Here is a 22702-nt window from a genome sequence, read left to right on the forward strand (position 1 = left end):
TGACTAAGATATATCCAAAGGGTACTTGAATCATTCTGGAAACAGATATATTTTGTATGGTAATTTGTTTAATAAGCAAGATAAGAAGTTGGTGTAAAGAGTGTAATTTTCAATCATCCAATCTTTTTTGGAACAAAAACATGAAAGACAATCATATTCACAATCAAAATCAACGAACCTATTACTTGATTCAAGTGATGAAAAATTGCTGATTACAAATCAATGTAATTAGCACTAGTAGGGAGAGGAAGGTGATGCTTGTTAAGGCTGTTGTCATTCAAGTCGAAACAGCTAAACTAAACTTGCATGAACATAACATATACAAGACAGATTCATGAGGCACTTCTAAGGCAGCTGAAAATACTGCAAGAATGGGAATGTTGGCTAAAAGAAGAGCCTTCGACCTCGATTAGGAACTGCCGGTGAAGCGGCAGGTGATAAGTTAAGAGGAAGGGTTGAAGAAGCCTTGCTACTTTTTTCTTGACCTCCTCCACTCACTTTATCAATAAGTTTTGATGCCCTGGGATCAGCCAACAATGTCTTTTGAAAGGATTGAGAGAACCCGGTTGCAATTATAGTTACATGGATTTCTCCACTGTACCTATCATCCACAACTGCTCCAAATATTATGTTTGCTGATGGATCTGCCAAACTTGTCACAACCTGCCAATTATTGATCCCCAAACGAAACATCAGTTTGTATTCGAATTTCTGAACAATTCAAGAAACGGCACAGCCCACAAGTCAGCAAGGTGGCTAGAATATCAAACAATCCATACATTAAGTTAAAAGAGCTAAAAGTTCATAACCTGAGACACTCTGTTCACTTCCTGTAAAGTTATGTCTTTTCCTCCAGTGATGTTATAAACTACACCTGTAGCTGACTGAATTGAGGATCCAATCAAAGGGGCCAACGTTGCTTGCTCAGCTGCTTCTTCTGCACGGTTTTTGCTAGAGGAAACACCAACTCCGAGCATTGCAGTTCCTGAGTCTTTCATAACGGCTTTCACGTCAGCAAAATCCACGTTGACCAGCCCTGGAATCTGGAAAATGAGGAAATGAATACTAAATAAATAATACACCACTAGCAATGACACAAATGCAAACTTTTTCCTCATTGTGTCAACACCTAAAGGTACTTATAATATTGACAAAAAAAAAACCATTATAAACAATAAAAAACTTGGAAACAGTTGAGGCCCCAACAAAAATCTGCAATGCATGCAACACAGCCAGCGCCACAACAAACACATTGGTATGTCGTTGAGCAATTCATCAACCAGTGTTTTGAAATGTCCATGAAAGCGTGTAGTTAGGCAAAGGCATGCCACCTTTAGGCACACCTATCCCAAAAGAGATGAGGCGTAGAGCAGGATGATTCAATTTTTGATATATATATATATATATAGGCTGGAGGTCAGGGCCATCTCATCATGTATGTTAGTCTCCTTAGTATTGTGGGCCATAAATTGATCTCAGCTCACTCTCTTTCTACTTCCCTCTCTTTTTCTTAATCTTTTACTCTCCCAGAAACTCTCTCTAGCTCTTAATCTCTCTTTCTCAATTCAAGAAAATAATGTCCAAAGAACAACCTGAGAATGATCCACTTCTTCAAATAAATGAATTTCTCTCTTCTCAACGTCAAGCCGAACAAACGAAGTTAATGGTGGAGTGTATTACCGTATATCAAAGTTCTTACCCCCTATAGTTGCACTGGACAAGAACAGCAGCCATCATAAGCTCTTATATCTGGTAGGCTGTTGTAGATTTGTTGGACAACCCTATTGTTCCGTCAAGCTTATCCATAGATTCAAAAGATAAATAATCTTATTGTTTTAGGCAAGTTCATCCATGGGTTAACAATATAACCCAATACTTCTTTGTTAGACTCAAAATAACCTTATTTTTGTCAAGCTTGTCCTTCGGAGGATAAAATCAGTCTATACTTCTGTCAAGATCCACAAGGGCCACTCCACTTCAACATGAAGAAAAATATGTGAGCTTCAATGATAAAATCAATGACCCCCCTAGTCCTCTAACAACAGTCTCTCACATTAACACCCATGACTCCCCCCTACAGAAGATCTCCCGACCAGCTTGGAAAATTTTGTTAAAAAGGAGAGAACATCATCAAATGATTTCTCCATTCCCATGGGCCACAGTAAAAACAATCCTCGATTTTCCTCAAACTCAAAGGTTTCTCAAGTCACCACCTTCTCCAAAACAAGTCGCAACTAATCAATACTATTGGCAGGAGGCGTCAGGGATCATAAACATTAGTAATAGAAACTAACAAATTAACTCTCTAAATTACTTCCCCACTCATAAGAATCCAGAAAACTGCAATTTTCCTTGTGCACACACAACTATTCTTTCTCCCAGTACTAGCATTTTTGTGTAATACTTTGAGCGAGAGTGAGAGAGAAATCAACCTTATGACTGCACCTTCACTTAACTTTGACCTTCAGCTGCCATCTAATCTCATCTTCAAGGAAGCAATTCCTCTAGTTCCTTCTTAAGCTTCCTCTAAAACCTCTAAATTTTTGCAACACTATGACCCTTCTCTTCCAATTCATCCAACACAACAGTGAATGTCCATTTTGAATTAGTTTCTCTATTTTCTTTTAATTCAAACCAAACATTCATCTCACATACAAATGTGGAAGAAAGATATAGATCACAAACACTTCTCACCGTAATTATATCAGAAATTCCTTGCACTCCTTGACGTAGGACATCATCAGCAAGAAGGAAAGCATCTTGAAGAGGTGTCTGTTCATCGGCAATGTCAAGCAACCGATCATTGGGGATCACTATAAGAGTGTCAACATTTTTCTGCAACTTTTCAATGGCCTCCAGTGCCTGAGAAGAAATAAACACTGAAATATGAGAAAAGAATTATGATGTCAAAATCTTTCATATCACTGATGAGAATAGGCCTGCATTCCACCCCCAGGTTATCCAAAACCAAAAGGAAATGATATTTTAAATACAACAGTTGTTTCCATGAAAACATAATGTAAAATCAGTAACCAACTTACTCCACAACTATACAACTAAAAGACCACCAATAGGCAGAACACAAACCATTGACTTGTTGGATATAGCAAACAAACAGTGATCTTCAATGAAAATATCTAGTAACCCCCAGCCCCACCCAATGAAACACCACATCTCTAAGATAATCTAAACCCCAGGGAGGTAGGGAAGAGGTTGAGTCCATTTAATCTCAAAGGAACCAATCAATAAATAAATTGGCAATAATTATTCATCTTAGCAAAGGAGAAAAAAGAAACCTGCAAGGATCGTTTTCTTCCCTCAAAACTGAATGGAAAAGTAACAACACCAACAGTAAGGTAACCGGCCTCCTTGGAAATCTGGGCAACAACAGGGGCTGCACCAGACCCAGTGCCTCCACCCATACCAGCCGTTATAAACACAAGATCAGAGCCCTTGAGAGCACCAGCTATTGCTTCCTTTGATTCTTCTGCCGCTTGTTCTCCTAAAAGTGGATTCCCGCCAGTACCTGCATCTCTATCAAGAAACAAATCAATGAGAGTCAAAGACATTCATCAACAGTCGTCAACTGAAAACTACTTAAGCCACAAAGGGTACATAGTCACAAGAACTTCAGAACACATTCCCAAAAGGCCAAAAGAACCAAAGAAAAAGGCCAAGTTCCTGACCTAGACCACGCGTCAGAAGCTCTCCAATTTGAAGTGGATTCTCAGCAGCAGACTGTAGTAGAGCTTGAGAATCCGTATTTATAGCATAGAAATCAACACCCTAACACCAAACTCAATAACCATAACCATCAGTCTCCATTATACCCAAGCAACAAATATTAATTGAATGGTCACAAAATTCACAATAGTTCTTCCAAGAAGTAATGAAGCCAAGAAATGATATAATTTTTTATATAAACACTAAGAAACACATTTATCCATCACCAGAAGACGTAAGAACCTACTGGCTAAAACCAATAACCGGCTTCGAAAAAGAAATGAACAAATCTACACGAACTTCCACTCATGTATGCTCGAACTTAAAGCGAAAATTATACAATGCAGGAGAAAAAACCCACCTTCAAACCACTGCCAATCATGCGATTAACGGCATTGTTGCCGCCACCACCAACTCCCACAACCTTAATCTTAGCGGACTCCATAGGGGAAAATGAGCAGCCCACAACAGCAAGATGGTGTCTCCGAGACGGGAATTTCCGCTTGGCATTAGAAGAGGAACAAGTCCAGGGAAAATTGGAGGGAAAGAAGGATGTCTTATGATGAAATTGAGGGTGAAGTGAAGAAGAAGAAGATAGATTTGTGAGGTGAAAAGTTGCCATTATCGGAGAGCTTCGCAAAGGGTTGGAGGTCAGTCCCCAAGAAAAGGAAGATAGAGAGGAGGAAGGGGCAGCCGGGCAGGGGGGAAAGGGCAGTGGCAGGTTTTTTAGGGTTTTAGTAAAATAATGATAATATTATCATCTTTCAAATGGCTAACGTCCTTCAACGGAACGAGTTGTATTTATGATATATATTTCTCTTATTCCTTCCACGTCCTTCAACCGAACCGAGTTGTATTTATGAGAAATATTCCTTCCACGTCCTTCAACCGAACGAGTTGTATTTATGATAAATATTTCTCTTTGGGACTAGAGTTATCACTGTCGCTTAACCCTAACCCTGTTTGACTCAAAGATTACGTAGGGTTTCCATAGAATCCTTATAATTTCCTCCTTTCAAGTAGTGTTTCCACCTCCCTTCGATTATCTTCTTCTTTTGGTTCTACCTCCCTTCGATTATTCTCTCTATTCTCTTCCATTTTCGATTTTAGTCGATTCCTTATAATTTCCTTGCATTGTTTTTTTTTTCGAAAACCCCTTCCAATATCTACCCTTCAATATTTCTTCTTCTTTGGCTTTTGATGTCTGTGCTTTATTCTTCTCCTATTCTCTTCCATTTTCAATTTTCGTTGATTCCTTGAACGGAAGTTCGGTTGGTATGGAATTTTTGGCCAAAAAATCCGTATCCTCCTTTCCGTCCAAAAGGGGTGTCCTACAGTGATCCCAACGCCAATCTACATCTATCTCATCCATCTCTCTCACTATGCGAAAACGAAAGTGGGTTTGTTGAAGGAGGCCCTCCATTGGCGTTGCCTCCAAATCCCTTTTGGTTTTCTCTTTTTTGCGTGTTCTCGGGGAACATGCACGTGCTCTTTTCCCTTGAAGCAAGTCTTCCTTGTCGCTCGATGTAACCCATTTGCCGGGTGTTAAACTTGTTGTTTTAGCTTGTCGTTCACTACGTAGAACACGTGCTTAGTGCTTATTGGTCTTCGCTGGCAATTGGTCTAAATTGAGCATATTAGGGAGGTTTTCTTATGTTTGAATCTTACTTTTTTCAAACAAGCCGATGATGAGTAGTTGATGCACATACATCTGAATACATACATTTCATACATTTTGTGGCTAATTTTCATTCACTGATTTCGCTACTTTGTGTTTACTCAACTGATTTCTTATGTATTCCATTCACTGATTTCTACTCATTTTGGTATGCTCCCTATTTCTCTTGAAGTTTGAAGTTAAATTTTATCGATCAAAATGTACTTTTGTTATTCTTAGTGTTTATTATATTATTTAAATCATTTTCAGAAAAGACACTTAAAGTTTGAAAAATACATATAAATTGATCAACATAAGCCTTCAACTAACAAACAGAAAAAAAGAAAAAAAAAACAGAGAAACATAACATATTGATTAGATAAAGTTAAAATTAATTTTTACTAATTTAATATTTTTAATGAGTGGAGTTCTTTCTTTCCCGGGTTTAGAATAACATCGTCAATAGAATTATTAGGGTCAAAATTTTATAAATATTTTATGAAAATATTTATAAAATGTCATGCTAGATAGTTATTTTTGGAAAAAAAAATTAAAAATTAAACAAAATTAGCAAATAACATTTTATAATTTATAAATAAGTTAGTGTGTCTATTTTTTGTATAAGAAGTGTGAGTGGGATTATTGAATCTAAGAGTGAGTGAAAGTGAAGTCAATTTCGTAAAGTTAAACTTACTTTAGTCGTTAACAAATCTATGTTTTTAATTTATTTACATTAGTGATATTTATTGTTTATTTTTCTAAAATATTGATTCATGTTAAATCCATATAAAAACATGATTTATACCTCCATAGAAATTTTTACTAATATTATAAATATTAATAAAATAGATGCCTATTATCTATTATGTTTGGTGCCTCTATAGCCATGTGTCACTCTTCCTCTCATCAAACTCCTCTGTCAAATATCTCGAAAATATTGACTTTTAGTAATCATGTAATCTATCTCATGCTTACCAAATTGTCTATAAATAGTGACATTTGGTGGATTCGTAAGACACATTGGAGAGAAATCCATGAAATTTGGAGAAAGTGGAGAAATTTGAAATTTGCAATTCTTTTGTAATTTCTTTATTTTATTTATATATTATATTTGATTTATTTTAATATTATATTTCTTTGATTTTCGTGTTTTAGTTGTACCTCTTTTTCACATATAAATAAAGTCTTGAGAACTATATTCAATAAAGTTCCAGAGATCATTATATGGATTGAAACAATTAGGATGAAAGAAGGATATCAAAATAATCACACGAGTGGATATACAATCACTTGAGTGGATATTTGTTGAAAGAAGGATATCAAAATAATTCAATATGTTTATGTGTTTAAAAAAGAAGTCACAATCAGGATTTGTTATTTTAACTGTATATATTGATGATTTAAATATAATTAAAATTCCTAAAGAGCTTTCAAAGGTAATAGAGTATCTTAAGAAAGAATTTGAGATAAAATATCTCGAATTTTTTTTTTGTCATTGTTTGCAAATAAGCATTTAGCAAAAGAGATATTTATTCATCAATCAACTTATACATAATTTTTTTTAAAAGATTTTATATGGATAAAACACATCCTTTGAACATTCCAATGAAAGTTCGTTCACTAGATGTGAATAAAAACATATTTCAACCTCGAGATGATAATGAAAAACTACTTGATCCAGAATTACCATATCTTAGCACTTGTGTATCTTGTTAATAATACAATACCAATGCATTTTAAATAAACTTATTAGCTAGATACAGTTCCTCCCTAACAAGAAGACATTTGAATGAAATTAAAGATATACTTCATTATCTCTGATGAACGATTGATATGAGTTTGTTTTATTCAAATAAATCAAAATTTGACTTAGTCGATTTTGTCGATTTTGAATATTTATCTAATCCACACAAAGTTAGATCTACTATATCATGACGATTAGTGAAATAGACCTTAATAGTCACCTCCTCTAATCGTGCTGGAACTTTTACAATGCACAAGCCAAGTCGAAATGTGTATGGCTAAGATCAATGACTCAGCACATTCATGGAACATGTGACTTTTCTTCTAGTAAAAATCTTCCAATAATACTATATGACAACACATGTATAGTTCAAATCAAAAGATATTATATTAAAGACGATAGAATAGAGCATATTTCATCGAAGCTTTCCTACACCCATGATCTTGAAGAAAATAGCGACATCATAATACAACAAAATTGTTCAAAGGATAACATTACAGACTTATTTACAAAATCATTACTTACTGCAACCTTCAAAAAATTAGTACACAACGTTGAAATGCGATGACTCAAAGATCTCAAGAGATGTTTACATGAGGGAGAGTAAATTGTATTTTTGTAAGTATATGAAATATGTACTCTTTTTTCTTCACTAAGATTTTTTCCATTAGATTTTTTTTTCTAGTAAGGTTTTAACGAAACATATTTCATATATATAATAGATATCTAAGAGAAAGTATTATAAATATTAGTAAAATAGATTTCAATTATCCATTATGCTTAGTGTCCATATATCCATGCGTCAGTCTCCCTCTCATTCAACTCTTATGCCAAATGTCTTAAGCTACTCATCCTTAGTGACCATATAATCCACCTCATAGTTACAAAATTGCTTATAAAAGCATTTAGAGAAATCTATGAAATTTGGAAAAAGCGGAGAAATTTGAAAATTTGAGTTTTTTTTAATAATTTCTTTATTCTGTTTTTTATATATTATATTATTTATTTTGATATTATTTTCTTCGATGTCCATGTCTCAATTATGCCTCATTTTTACACCAACTAAATATTTCTCACTAATAAATACATCTCTTTTAATTTTCTACAACTACAATTATCCCTGTCTATCTTTATTCATCTTACATATCTCTTGCTATCAACAAGGTTTAAACATTGCAACACTTACTTAAATTTTAGGATAATTAATTTAAATAAGAAAAAAAATGTTAAAAAATATTTTTAAATATAACAAAATGTCACTACTAATAGACGTTGAGTCTAACCCCATCTATTATTGATAGATAATAATAGCCAAATGTTATCTATTAGTGATTGATAATTATATTATGCTATATTTGTACAAATATTTAGGTTTTACTTGTTATATTTGAAAATAATATTAAATTTTATAATTTGGTCATAGGGAGTGGTTCAAATTGATCCAATCTAAATATTTTTTCTTTTGTTTTTTTAATGAAATATGATAACGTCAAAACAAATATATTCTTTCTTTTTCTATTTAAATTTTAAGTTTCCCAAGGACAGGAACAAAAGGCTGAAAAGTAAAAAGGTAAAATGGTTACCCAAAGTTATGAAATATGAAGTTAAGAGGTTGGATGTTGGAGTTGAAGCTTAAATTTGAGTTGTAAAGTTAAGATAAGTTTCTCGATAATCGTGCAAAAACAATAAACAGAAAAGGAATAAAATTTATGAATAAATGTGCAAACTGGTGGTGTCAAATGAATTAATAAACTTTTATTTCTTTGTGTCTAATAGCTCATCACATTTCAACATCTTTTTAAATTGAATTCTATGTCCAATAGAAATTTAAACCATATTTGATTACCCTTTCAATTCTTAGACAAAATTTAAAGATAAACACATTTTTAAAAAACTATTTTTAATTTTCAAAACGTGCATTGATTATAGAAAATACTTAAAGGAACTAGAAAGTGATCACACCAAGTAAATTTAGAAGTGATCACAACAAATAAATTTAAAAATGATCCCAACAAATAAATTTAGTGGTAAAAGGAAGACGTATAAGCATAATTTTCAAAAATAAGAAAACAAAATAATTATCCAACAAAACCTAAATTTTCGATATTATATCTAATAGGACCGTAGATTATAGAAAATATCAAATAGGTCAAGACCTATTGAACATTAAAATGAAAACTTCAATAACTTCGTATATAAATTTAAAAGTTCAAGAAATACATACTTTCTTAAGTTTAGATATATATTAGACACAAAATTGAATATTTACAAGTTACTAGAAATCAAGGGCTACTTGAGTTGACCTTTTAATTATTTGTAAACACTTATTTAAACATTTAAACATTTAAAAAGTAAATTCAAACATATTTAAAATGCCAAAATGAGCGGTTCCCCTTGCAATTGAATACTTGACTAAGGAAGCTGCCAAAATTGGAATATTCTACTTCAATTGGATAATTATCAATAGATTCCAAACGTCATGTTATAACTTTTGCCGTCTTAAGCTATTATAGTCTTTAAAGTCTGTTTAGTTTATCCATTAAAACTTTATGTATGGAACTTTTTCTCCCCCTATCTGAATGATAAAGATGTATGATCTCAAGCCAAATAAATGCCCCTTCTCTGTCTTACCTCCACTAAGGGAACAGAATCGTCTGCCAACCATATCGGAAAGTTTCCCTCAAAAGGACTAACATAGGAACGGTTCAGAGTTAAATTATAAATTTGGTCCATCCGTTGCTTACCTTAGTTAAAACAAACTTCTCTGTATGTTTCAGTTTTGATTTAATAAATTCTGTATATAACTAAATCACTTAAACATGAACATAACATTCGACCATAACATTCGACCATTTTTCATGATGTGAATAAACCAACGTTAAAACAAATGCTTACAGATTACAAATATCGGTTTAAATTTTCCATGAACGTTCCTAGTCATAATAAAGTTGGCAAGTTAATACTTAAATAGGTGGAATCGTTTTTAGATGTAATTGAAACTTTTTTCGGACTTCATAACTAACTAAATATAACCATCGAGCATCAGTAGTTAAGGATTTAAATTTGTAATTTTATAACTAAGAAGATATTTAAAGATAAAAAAAAAAGCATTACCTTGAGATGTTCGATTAAGAAAGAAATATGTCCTGAAAGAAACGGCCAAGATCACACTTGTTAACATCAAGTCTTAGCAACTTATCGACCGCATCCTGTGTTTGGTTCAAAGTTCAGATTGTAAGGCTTCATAAATAGTGCAAACTACCCAAATAACAACACATGGAAAATTTCAAGTCATAACACCTGGTATAGCTTATCTTGAGTGGATAAGTTCTCATTGTGTAGCCGCTCAACGTGCTTATGATTATCCATAGCATCCAAAACAACTGCTGCTCTCTTAATAACCTCATCAGGAACGCCTATACAAGAAATAGGGTTGGTTTGCAGCTAAAATGAGAGCAATGTAATTGCGATACAATCAAATGACCCTACAAACTTTTTTGACAGGAAAGTTCTAAAGAAAACTAAGGTCTTTCTTTGGGGATATTTGGACGAGTGTTCGAACAGGGAATATAAATCTAATTTCAATTTGAAGAATGAAGAAATATGTAGAACTTATCTGTTTTTGAGATATACCAGCAAGCAATGCACAGTGCAGACCTGCGGAATATAAATTTAAAGTTCTGAAATTATTTAAGGAAGTGTATGTATGCATGAAGGTTACATACTATGGTGAAGACAGATTATGAATTATGATTATTTATGTTTGTATATGCAAGCAAGTGTCAAGTATATTTACATAAAGATGTAACTATGTATTTATATCATTTCCTTACCATAGCTGGGAAGTGCGTGTCCTGGGACCAAACTGCAATTTGCGAAGACAAGAATATAGTTAAGCATGAAGGATTTGAGTGTATTAATTCCCCCGTCTTAAGGCTAAATCACGGTTAAAGTCGAGAATATGGCTTGTAAGATAACCATCCAGCGGTAACGAATGATGCTACTCATCCAGAAATAATGTACTTTAGAGCAGTTAATTACCAAGGTTTAGCAAAACATGTCGAATATGTTGTTAGATATTTAACTACCGAAACTCTGAAAACCAACAAATAAAGGAAATTTCATCTTATTTTCAGCTTAGTCTGTGCAAGTTGATTTAAAGCAAAGTTTCCTGCTGCTTTTCTTGAAACATAAATACAATAGAATAAGTGGTAAAATGTCTATCTTCTTTTTCAATTTCAAATTTAAAGAAACTAATAGAAAAATAGATTATCAAAAGCAATGAAAAAAGAATGCTATCGAAGGAGAAGCTAGGATTATTAGCAACCTAACAAAAGAAGAATATCACATGTTACCGGTAAAGAAATACAATATCTTCATTTTCAGTGCAATCATTGTCAGGTCGTATCACACTCATGTTGTAGAACTTGATTCTTTCGCTCTAAAGTAAGTGAAAGGGGAATTAGAAATTTCATGTCACAAGATTTCAAATGTTCTAGAATAGAAGAACTCAAACGAATTACCATTGTCAGTAAACTCTCATTAATTAGCTCGGTTAGATGAGTGCACACCAGCACCTGGAAAAATGAGCATTCATTTTAAGGAGACCCTATATTCTAACCCTACGTAATTTTCAAAAATGGTGAACGCCTTTCACAATCCAGAAGCAGCTTCACAAAATCTAGCACAAAATATTTTATTTTTAACTCCGAAATTTACATATAAATCTATGTTGATCCCTATAGTTGAGTTTTAATATCACATTTATCATCAATATTACGTGGCCATTACATGCATTTTGTATTTTCACATGTATATGGCATCAAATTTTGGGAATGATATTACCTAAGATTTTTATTAAATGCCTGATAGAAACAAAAGGGTAAAAAAACAAAATTTTACACCGTTAATTGAATCAATTAAGACCCCAAATTAATAATTACTTTATTTAAAACACAAAACTTCCATAAAGTAAATAAATCAATTTAGACTTTTTGTTAGCGTTATATAACCATTTTCACTTTTTTTTTCACTTGAAATATAGCAATACATTCAAAATCACTCAAACAAATTTATTCTTCTCCTAAATCCTATGGAAGTAGCTAAAAAACACCGCAGCTTTTTCTTGAACAAGTATGATTGTATGAGAACCTACTTCTATCTGTGGAGTTGTGAATTTTCTTTTTCACATTTTGGATAATGATGATAGGTATTAATGTTGGTTGCCATATTTACAAATATGTCACACAAATAAATAATTTGCAAATATGGCAATTTTCAAACAATGTGGATAGATAAAAAAAAGTTAAATATTATTGATATCGTAAACTTAAAAGAAAATGAAAAACATAAGAATTGTCTAATAGTACATGAAGTAAAATAATATAATTCTTAGTTATGTACCACATTTATACCCTATTGATACGATATAATAGCAACAGACATAATTATAAATGATTATGAAAACCATCGATGATGGACACCTATCAGTGATAGACTTCAATCATTGATAGGTCTAAACCTTCATAGACTTCTGTCATTGATAGATCTTGTAACAAACCTCAGTTAGTGAATAGGATTTGGTAGAAGTTAAAGTTATGCTTTATTTGCAAATAGTTTTAGATTATGGTAGCTAAAGTTTTGCTTTAAATTGTCGTAACTGCTCTTTAATTGTTTAATTTAAAGTAAGTTTATACTTCTAATTAGTTACAAGTATTAAATTTGTTTCGCTCTTGTACCTACAAGAGGGTGAACTTCCGTGTAAAGTTTGATAAGTTATCTCTTGTTAGTAACAATGACCCTCCAAATATCCCCACGATGGTATGATATTGTCCATTGTGGGCATAAAGTCTCACGGCTTTGATTTTGGTTTCACCCTAAAAAACTTCATTACCAATGGAAATAGTTGTCTTCACTCAAATATCCATGATCCTTAGCCAACGTGGGACTTTGGTCCCATTCCCAAAATATCTCCCTCATATATATTATGTTAATCCTACTTAAAGAGGTCTTATACACATGTAAAATGAGACCCTAATAGAGGGTCTATAAATTGATTCAGCTATGAAGGTTTGAGGATTTAAGTGATACCATCCCAAGGTTTGGGGTATATAAAACAAGTATAAAACAAGTTTGCCCAAAGAAGTAAAAATTAAAGTCAAAATGAAAATGATAGAACACCAACTTGGTATGTTCTTAATTGATATGATTGAAGTAGTACAATAGAGAATTGATCAATGAACAATTAGGAAACAGAACAGTAGGAAATTGCTTAAGAAATAGTAAAACTCTCCCCCTCTCTGTTTATCCTATCTCTCAAGGATGAAAACAGAAATCTACTCAAAATGATCTCTCCCTTCCTCTTCCCGACTTCCCTCCTATATTAACAACTTCTCCTCTAACCAACTCCAGCCCCCACTGTGGTCCCCATTCTTATTGCTCATGCTCCCCATAACACGTGCCCTTCCCTTCTTCCCTTTTCTACTATATTGCAAGATAATTGGTGGTCTAACAGAAAACTAAGGTGAACTGATGAACTCCGGCTTAAGAAATAATAAAGTAGTTTCTTAAAGCAGAGAATTTGAAAACAGTTCCATTGGTTTACCGATATAAAACAAGAAGAGCAGTTGATGCTTCGAAAGAATTGAGATTTTAACCAAGCAATCATAACAATATGTTCTTAAGGAGAAGAAGTCAAACCTTTGGAGAGTCATTAGAACTTGCAAAGTGGGTGATCGTTCCACCAAGAAGACCAATGCCATCTTAAATGTACAGACAAAACAGTGAGTTTACTAACATCCTATGCATTTCAATTGTCAAACATAAATCATAAGCAGCATATAAAAGGTACATTCAAGTTAGTGTAAATTGGTGAGCCTAACCTTCCGTAAGGGTACCTTTACCAAATTCATCTATCAGGCACAAAGATCGACATGTTGCCTGCCTGAATTTTTCACAATTATAGTATTTAAAATAGAAGGGTTAGTGTATTTCGTTGATGAAACAAAAATTAATGATAGAGAAGTAGCAAATTCAACTGTTAAGGTCATGCCATTGCTTAGGCCCTCGAATCTAAGTTTCCACACTAGACAATTGCAACATTCAAGATTTATTCTACAAATATATTGCAACCTCTGTTGCTTTTCTGGTTATGCAGTTGGAAACTATTTATCAAATATACCTCAGCATCATCCCCACTTGAAGTAAGTCAATCATAAAAGTTGATTGTTCTGCAGTCATATGCTTGCTCCCCATAGCACAAAATATTCTGCGGAAGCCCATTTTCCAATCATTGACAAGCAATATTTAAATGCAGCAGTAGAATGAGGGAAGATATTATTACATAGAAAGCATACCTATCAGTCAAACCTACAGTCGCAGCATCTGCTGGAACGAAGCTTCCTATATGAGACAAGAATACGATAAGAGCAACCTGGAAGGTGTGAGAGAACTCGGATTAAAACTACGCAAACTTGTTATTCCTCTTCAACTCATTAATGTACATAATAAAAGGTGTAAAGGCTTTGCTCAAGCCCTAACTATTACTTCTTAGCCACCTATTGCTCACCTAATTATGCTGAAGCAGGGCAAAGAATTAAAGAGATCCCCCTCTTAGTTTAACATGTGAGGTGGAAGATCCAAACCTTGATTACATGTCTTAAACAATTTAGCTATAGTCGGGTTGGTCAGCAAGATGAAGTTGTGGCACATGGAACATATGATACATGGGACACAAATTTGGCAAGAACAGTTGATAAGCCACGTCTCATACCATTGCTTCTACAGGGACCTTAGAATGTCGAGCTAATTTCTTATTTACATACTAGGCAACAGTGAATCACCCGCTAAAAAACTCAGCTCTCTCAATCCCTGGTCTGCCAGACTTTAATCAATTGCCGAACTCTCCAGAGTTGAATATAACCTCTTCTAAAATATCATCTCTAAGGAGTTGATCAACATCTTAGGAGTTGCCAATCTTAGGAACGTACTCAGCTTTCTCAGGGGCATCACTACCACAAAATGACTTGTGGAAGACATAGTTTTAACAGATGAACAATAGTAATTTGATCCAATGAATCCGACACATACCAAAGATATATAATGAATTTACCAAATTTGCAATAACGTGGGGAGACACAGGATAATAGCACACCATTCTAAACAGGAAAAACGGCATATATTTACCTGTTTTACATAGATACTTTTACCAGAATAATTTGGGCCAGTAATGATATTAACTCTTCCTGAAAAGACATGAACTAAAAAATTATTAGAAACATATATGTAATCTAGATTGAAGTTGAATAAAAATATGCAATGCACCAACAATTTACCAATTACCATCACAAAAAATCTTCGTGTCATTTGGAATAAATGTATCTACTGCCATTTCCTGCAAAACATGCCTACAACAAATGTACTGCTAATCTAAGTACTCACTTATCAGGGTTTGAGTGAATATTCAACATGGCTGCACATCCAAAGGTTCCAACCTTCCATTCTTAATATCAAGCATGCTATCTGCAGTTAAATCTGGCCTTACATAGTTGTTCTGACGAGCAATCAGTGCTAGAGATAAAAAGCTGCACAAAACCATCAAGATGATTGATATATGTTCAAACGTACAATGAGATTGCTAGCTATTCAAAGTCCTCCGAGAAAGGAGTAACATGTAGAGATGGCAACACATAAGTGAAAAAGAGAAAACTTATTCTCACCAATCAAGTTCAGCCGCAAAATCTACGGCCTTAAGCAGATGCAGAGAGAAAACGAGTATATGCGACACCAAGTCTCTAATAATTGCCCTCTCCATATCTTCAAGAAATCAATATACATCATTATACGCAAGGTCAAATATTTGAAGTGTTAATTAATGGACGTGACAATTGAAACTAAGATTGAAGGCTTTTTTCTCTTTGTTAATTTCCATCTGTTACGTGCTAGTTTTGTAAATAAATTGGAATTTGGATTTAAAAAGGGATCTGCTGAAACATTCCAACCAATAGATTTTTTTTTAAAAAAAATAATCTACTGCAAGAAGATAAGAAAATACAATAGGAACTAAGTACCTAAAATTTTGTGATAAATGTCTCCAAGCAGATTATCCAATTCTCGTGTTTTTGGACTATGGTAAAAGAATCTTTTTATATCTCCATCCACATCAGAGAACTACATTTGTAAAACTTTTAGGAATTTGAATGATATAAGAATTATCAGTCATAACAAAGAGTAAACAACTTACAGCAAATTCAAAGTCTCGTAGGATCTCTAATGTGCTTTCGTCAAGTTTCTCTTCAAATATGCATAATAAATACCCTGGAGGGGAGAAGGGGTTGGGCAGGGGGAGAGAGATAAAAATCCTGGCTGCCATTGCTGGAAAATGAAAACAGTAACACACAAGATATGCATAACACCGATCATGCAAGAAAACAAGTAGCTTTTCTTTTCAGTTCTTTTTTTTTGTGGGTTTGCCTTCTTCACCGCATTAAAGAATGGTAATGATCATGTCCTAGTCTCTTACAAGGTGCAGTGTGCAGTACATGGGGTGACAAGACACTGAAAATCATTGCATAATATCATTTTAATAGGCCATTTCATATGCTTAGTCTCAATTATCCAGCAGAAATGACTAAAAAGTATGGATAGTTTAAAGAAACTTTTTCAAGGGAGTGCTCTGGAAAGAATTCCAACCTATTTGATGTATGTAGACTATACAGGGGGCAATCGTGTCTTTACACAAGTGAGGGAATTGAGCAAGTTCCATCGAAGAAACCTGTCAGGAGTGGCGAAATTAATAGAAAAACTCATTCATACATTTTACTGGACGTCTACTTTTTGAAGTTTAAAACAAGCATAATGCACCTCCTCCAAAAATTCAGGCAGTTCCTCGTAGACTTCCCTCAGCTCATCCAACTATTAGCCATCCAAAAGAAGAATATGTAGTTTATAGTCGATGTATACCAGAAATAAAAGTTAAATACCAAGTCAGATTTGAATTGTTCATTACTATTCTTAAAGACAACAAGTTAACTTTATCCATAATATACCGACATTTTAATAAACTAACCTTGGAAAGATGGCAGTAAGAGAACAATCAGTATCTTGTTGGACAGGAAAAATATGTTCTAAGGATATAGTAATACTTAGGGGAGAAGAGCACTTAAACTGGTTAGCTATCTCTTACCTCTTCACAAAAACCCTCCTTCACAATTGTCTCATATGACTTCTCTTTGCTTCGACTAACATCCAAGACGCCGATAACCTTCAAGATGAAAAGTAAAATATTTCATGAGGTCCATTGCAGAAGTGCTTAAACGGCAATCCAATGGGCTATAGAAAATTAAATCACAGTAATAAACATTTAAAAGGCACAATGAATGGAAAGTGCCCCCTTACTAGTTTCACCACCAAAATTATAAGAAACCCACAATTTCTTTTTCCATAATTTCAACATCAGCATATTAAACAGAAATAAAAATAGGATTACAGGGAAGTAAAAAACAATGACCAGTTCATAAACATAAGCCAACTCTGTTGTAATGCATGTATTGGCCTGCAATAAACAAAGATTTACTCAACACTTTTAAAATGGCATTTTGATCAAGCAGAAGTGAGTAAAAAAAGATATTATTGAGTACCTTCTCGACAATGTCCAAATTAAAGTACTTCATGTTTTCTTTAAGATTCTCTGACATGCCAACTTCAAATATCTTATTCACGTGCAAAAGAGAGCAAATACTCTGTAGTAGAGAAAAGAAAAATAAAATAAAAGTTAAAAATTTATTGCCAAGGAAAATATGTCTCACAGTACGGAGAGGTACAGATGGAAAAATATAAACTAATAATAAAAATGGAGAGAGAGTTGGCTGCCAGAGCACCCCGAATTTTCTCCTCGTTAATATAAAATCTCATGATAACTAGAAATGTGGTTTATGTGATGACGGGAATTCTAGTACAAAATTGACAAGGAAAAATGATCTTCCCAACTTTACATGTTCACTAGATTTGATTATGTGATGACACATTAAAAATCATATTCATAATAATATAAAAGATTATTTGATGAATTCAACATTAAAATATGGCAACTTATTCGATTATGAACCGTCTTTAAGTGTGACACACAAGTCACAAGGAACCCAATGATGAACAAAAGTTGAGACATTGTCAGAACAAAATGGTGCTACAATTCTCTCATAGCTTGGACATGGGCCACATGGCTCTTTGACCAACAGTTGGAGCACTTCCAGACGTGGATGATTACTAATTAGATGCACAACAGTCAAAAAGTCATAAAAAAGGAGGTTACCATACCTTCAAGAATGCAGTCCAATCACCAGAAGAATACGTTGAGCTTGGGGAATTGAATTTCTTCCACGTAAGAAAATTTGAAAAATAAACACATTAAACCAATTAGAAGTGAAAACTAACGGTCCATGTTTGTGGGTAATGTCCTTGAAGAGCAGAGATAATAGAAATTATGAAAAATAGAAGAAGTCCTTCTACCTTGAGTATATGGGGAATGTCCTTGACAATCTTTAGAGTTTCCCGCAACGAATGCACCAATTCATCCGAAGAAATAAAGAATGATATCTTTATTGTGGTCACTGTTAAAGAACGAGGGCATATTCTTCTCTCTTTTCTTCATAATGTTACGACATAATACATATTGCTTATACATTTAATACAAGCTCAGTTCTATATGGTCAAATAATGGTAGGATACAGCATTAAGTCGCTTATTCAAATTTTCAAGATCCAGTAATGGCCTCAGGAACCAGTTTCTAAATAGAAACAGCCAATATGTAAGTTTTTGGTAAATTAGAAATATACAGAGGAAAGAGTGAGTCTGTAAGTTCCTAGCAGAAAATGCATACCTCAAGAGACGTCTACCCATAGGCGTCACACACTGGAATGAAAAGATTGTATCAATATCTCATGTATATGTGCTTCAAATTATAAAATAAACCAATACATACAAACCTTATTCATCATGCCAAATACGGAGAACCTGCAATAAGAAATATTGGTTTAGTTTCCTTCAGAGCAACACTGATGTGTAAGTTCTCAAATCACCCTTCTTTCGCTCTTCCAATGCCCATATGGCTGGGATGTTTATCAGTTTGAAATATTTGCAATGCTTCCAAAGCTGTTGCATCGAGTTTTAGAAAGTTGTTTCTGTTTTATCAGAAGGAGGGATTAACATAAAATTATCTCATATGTTCAAATTTCAAGTACAAGTAAACTGGCTAATAAGATGACAAATAAAAGCATACAGCGAAATTTCTATGACAGAATCAATTGTTATTGATGAAGTTCCAAGTTCCTTTTGTTCAAGCGTGTCCACGATTCTTTCATTTTCCAGTATGGCAAGAAGACCCCCACTAGCACGAACTTGAATGTCACTTTCCACGTCCATCATAGAACTCAACTACAATTTCAGGTAGGAGAAAACATCCCCCACCAAAATAATTGTTCAATTCCAGATTAAAAAGTTAAATTGGTACTGCAGTGGAACTAGAAAGCAAAATTTAAATGGAAGTAACATTAACAGAATACAAAATTTCTTATTGCAAATGATGTTAGGTAATGATTCGAACAACAAGAGAAAATAAATATTAAACAGATAAACATAGATTGTTTTGTAGTCGATGCACATGAAAAAGGAAAGTACATGGAAAAAGTAACTCTAAAAAATGAGCAAACTTGGATGGTTCATCTATTATTTATTTTAATAAATTCTGTGGTAATCCTCAATAAAATACTCCAATAGTATCATATAATTTAACGTTTTCTTGCTCATTCAATGAACCAAGTTAATATGTTCGCAGAATCACATGTTGAACCAGTTTGTAAAGGAGGAGTAGCATCACCAGCTCAGAAGGCTCTAGGTCTTCTTACAATATATAACTGAACTTCTAGCCATAAATATAAGAGATGCAAAAGAAGTAAAAAAAATATGTATCAGTTATCAACTTACATAACAAATCCTCTCCTTGATGTTTAATCCATCATCCATTCCTGTTACTCGTAGGTATACCAGTCTGTGCAGCAAAAGATTGAGGGTAAACCAATAAATGAACTACTTTAGTAAGAGAGTCAAAGGGCTGGGATCAAAGTAGCCTGTTTATAAGTATAAATTTTTCCTCATTCTGAAGAATGAAGATTGCAACATTCAAATATTTTCCATAGTTAATGAAAATCAAACAATAGTTTTGTGCTTGATACCTGTGCCAGGCCTGTTCATAGCTGAAAATTGAACTCTTCACAAGCTTCACTGTAGGAGCATCAGACATCCCATCTGCAGTGCTTAAAATTAACCAAAGACGAAAGGAATATATTCCAAAATTAAAATAAGAAAAGTCAGCATACCACTCCGTTGCAAAGCAGCCAAGAAAGACTCCTCACTTTTAGTGCTAGTATAGATCATTAGGGGCTTCGCTTGATATTTCACTGAATCAAGAAGAAAAGAAAAGAAGGGCCAAACATGATACACAAAGCTATATTAGAATTTGATAACTGCAGTCAGAAACTTGGAGAAAATATATGTGAACCGTGGGAATGGTATTAACACAGTAACGACGAAATGATAAATCTTATTAAAGTTCTGCTAGAATATCAGGCAAATTATCCACTTAAATTAAACCATATCAGAAAGCTTACATCCTTACAAGGTAGCTTGTACTCATACCTAAATCAATGAGAGGATATTCCATGCTGCCATCTTCCCAAACTTCCAGCACATGAAGCTGGCGGATGCTAGAATCATAGTATGAAACTCCCACTCTGAGAAGAAAACTTGCTAAGCCACGCATGTCTTACAATTCAGAAAGATTTAAGGAATATTTACATCCTCCTTTTACCAAGATAACCTTATATTTTGTCTCTCAGAACTTAGCAACAAAAATATTATGAAAAAACATATTTCAGTTTTTCATTTTGTCAATGCCGATGGATATACACAGTACATTAGTTCCCAGTAAATATGATAGAAAACCATTTTAGATATTTATTCAGCAATAGATAGTATCAGTGTGCATCTAATATACAGATAAAAGTCAATCACCTTTCACTCGAAGATAAAAAAAAAGTCAATCGGCTACTATCATGCCACTATACTTCAAATAAGTGTAAATTTCTCGCATAAAATTCCTCTTTATACTAACAAATGTCCAAGCAAACGGTAGGAACCCAAGAAGAAATGTGTAGCATGGTAAGAGAGATCCTCACTTCTGTCCATGTTTGACACAAGCCATGTATATCTGTCATTCAAGGGAGTGGATAAAAAGGGAAATAGAGTGAGGAAGGTGGTGGACTACTAAACCAGTGAAAAACATTTCTCAATTAGAACTGCCAACAAATATGAAGCGAGTTTGTAATTTCAACATAATAGAAGACAGGAAAACTCTCCAATTTCATTTCACATGATGCACCATCAGTTCTCTTGTGCCTAACTTTACCCCATTCTAGATTTCGCTACATGCCAGCACAGACACTGATTCACTTAAAGGAAACTCAAGCAATATATCAGAATAAATTTGTTTGACTTCTAGCCTTGTAGTTCAAGATACAGTAAAGTGTGACGAAATAAAATACATAATTTATCCATTTAAACATTTGAATTAGGAAATTTTTTATTAGTTAAAAGTTATCCATTAACTATATCAATAACATAAGTTCAACCGTAAACAGAGATTATGAAGAAATCTGTCCCCTTATCTTCTCTATTCTATAGCTTTCCTGCTTTAGAAGATCAATGCCACGTGATTCGCTATTCTTCTCTTCCGTCTTTTTTCCATTCAACATTTACTTAGTTTTCAAACTGTACGAAATTAATAAATCTGATTTCGAAAAACATCAACTGTTTCACGCTTCTCTCTGTTCCTTAATTTTCTCATCTAAACTGAATTATTAACAGAAATCAAATTCAAAGTAAAATTCAACAAAACAGAATAAGTAGCCCAGTCCAAAATCCTTCAAATGAATTAGTCATATCGCAGTTTCCTTTGGTTTCCTTTCCATCCATTTCTCACCAAGCAGGGATAAATTGTAAGAAGAAGAAATCCAGAAAAGATTAAAATCGAATTCATAAACTTTCTCGTTTCATACAGTCACGATACAGAAGAACATTCATGCATCGGATTGATCTTGTTTAATACGAAAAGAAAATTATGAAAGAAAGATAAATGCAGAGAGAAGAGGAGGATGAAAGCGATCAACCTGAGGCACCGCTTCCGTTTCATCCACTTCCTCCATTTTGTCCCGAATAGAGCGCGAAAACTCAAATGCGTATTCTCAGATGACGAGCCCGCGAAATTGAATTTATATGTCCTTTGACACTGTGCCGGGCCGGGTCGTATGATACAAGATAATTATTTTAAGTGATAAAATGGATAAAATATTTATATAATTTATAACAAGTTTTATATTATACTCGAGATAGGATTGGATAGGTATAAAATTTATTATATTTCGTAAATATTCAATTTATTTTGTTAATATATAAAATTGTCTTTAATATAACATTTAGCTTTTAACATTATCATATATAAAAGACTTATAAGTAATTACTCGATGCAA

General features: G+C 33.6%; 2 protein-coding genes across 15 annotated transcripts; both read right to left on the reverse strand.

The window, feature by feature from the left end:
* Positions 1-156: 156 nt before the first annotated feature.
* Positions 157-4539, reverse strand: LOC103491071 (cell division protein FtsZ homolog 1, chloroplastic). The gene is made up of 6 exons (XM_008450892.3): positions 4085-4539; positions 3687-3786; positions 3297-3526; positions 2695-2862; positions 810-1043; positions 157-663 (listed from the first exon to the last, which is right to left on the reverse strand). Exons 1-6 carry the CDS (start codon positions 4343-4345, stop codon positions 385-387), a joined length of 1272 nt encoding a protein of 423 aa, XP_008449114.2. The 5' UTR covers positions 4346-4539; the 3' UTR covers positions 157-384.
* A 2652-nt stretch (positions 4540-7191) lies between these two features.
* On the reverse strand, positions 7192-22461 carry LOC103491072 (DNA mismatch repair protein MSH5). 14 transcript variants are annotated; one of them, XM_051085744.1, is made up of 35 exons: positions 22343-22455; positions 21289-21384; positions 20814-20908; positions 20495-20575; positions 20351-20423; positions 20103-20166; positions 19399-19553; positions 19199-19300; positions 19106-19133; positions 19000-19031; positions 18849-18906; positions 18630-18716; positions 18438-18494; positions 17762-17863; positions 17632-17676; positions 17308-17385; positions 16986-17036; positions 16815-16896; positions 16366-16496; positions 16193-16292; positions 15842-15938; positions 15617-15706; positions 15465-15529; positions 15309-15367; positions 14480-14556; positions 14305-14391; positions 14006-14067; positions 13824-13885; positions 11648-11701; positions 11480-11565; positions 10958-10989; positions 10758-10781; positions 10425-10540; positions 10239-10333; positions 7192-7470 (listed from the first exon to the last, which is right to left on the reverse strand). In XM_051085744.1, the coding sequence occupies exons 1-34, from the start codon at positions 22363-22365 to the stop codon at positions 10253-10255; spliced, it is 2532 nt and encodes an 843-aa protein (XP_050941701.1). In that variant the 5' UTR covers positions 22366-22455; the 3' UTR covers positions 7192-7470; positions 10239-10252. The 14 variants fall into 14 exon arrangements, 10 of the variants coding, with proteins under 10 accessions (XP_050941701.1, XP_050941698.1, XP_050941702.1 ...); XM_051085741.1 differs by lacking the exon at positions 7192-7470 and adding an exon at positions 9394-9545; XM_008450895.3 differs by lacking the exon at positions 7192-7470 and adding an exon at positions 9395-9545 and having other exon boundaries at positions 16366-16439; positions 21353-21384; positions 22343-22461.
* Positions 22462-22702: the final 241 nt, after the last annotated feature.

This window comes from Cucumis melo, chromosome 6 (genome assembly GCF_025177605.1).
Source record: "Cucumis melo cultivar AY chromosome 6, USDA_Cmelo_AY_1.0, whole genome shotgun sequence".
Taxonomy (NCBI): domain Eukaryota; kingdom Viridiplantae; phylum Streptophyta; class Magnoliopsida; order Cucurbitales; family Cucurbitaceae; genus Cucumis; species Cucumis melo.

Bases quoted from the DNA above. Each gene is read 5' to 3' on its own strand.
- LOC103491071 (XM_008450892.3), bottom strand. From the start codon at position 4,345: ATGGCAACTTTTCACCTCACAAATCTATCTTCTTCTTCTTCACTTCAC. The intron at 3,787-4,084 runs GTGGGTTTTTTC...GTTTGGTGTTAG, and splicing joins TGATTGGCAGTGGTTTGAAG to GGTGTTGATTTCTATGCTAT. The intron at 2,863-3,296 runs GTTTCTTTTTTC...ATTTCTTCTCAG, and splicing joins GAAGAAAACGATCCTTGCAG to GCACTGGAGGCCATTGAAAA.
- LOC103491072 (XM_051085744.1), bottom strand. From the start codon at position 22,365: ATGAAACGGAAGCGGTGCCTCAG. The intron at 16,897-16,985 runs GTGCATTATGCT...CACTCCTGACAG, and splicing joins TGCCTGAATTTTTGGAGGAG to GTTTCTTCGATGGAACTTGC. The intron at 15,939-16,192 runs GTACTTAGTTCC...GATTTCTTGAAG, and splicing joins CATTTATCACAAAATTTTAG to ATATGGAGAGGGCAATTATT.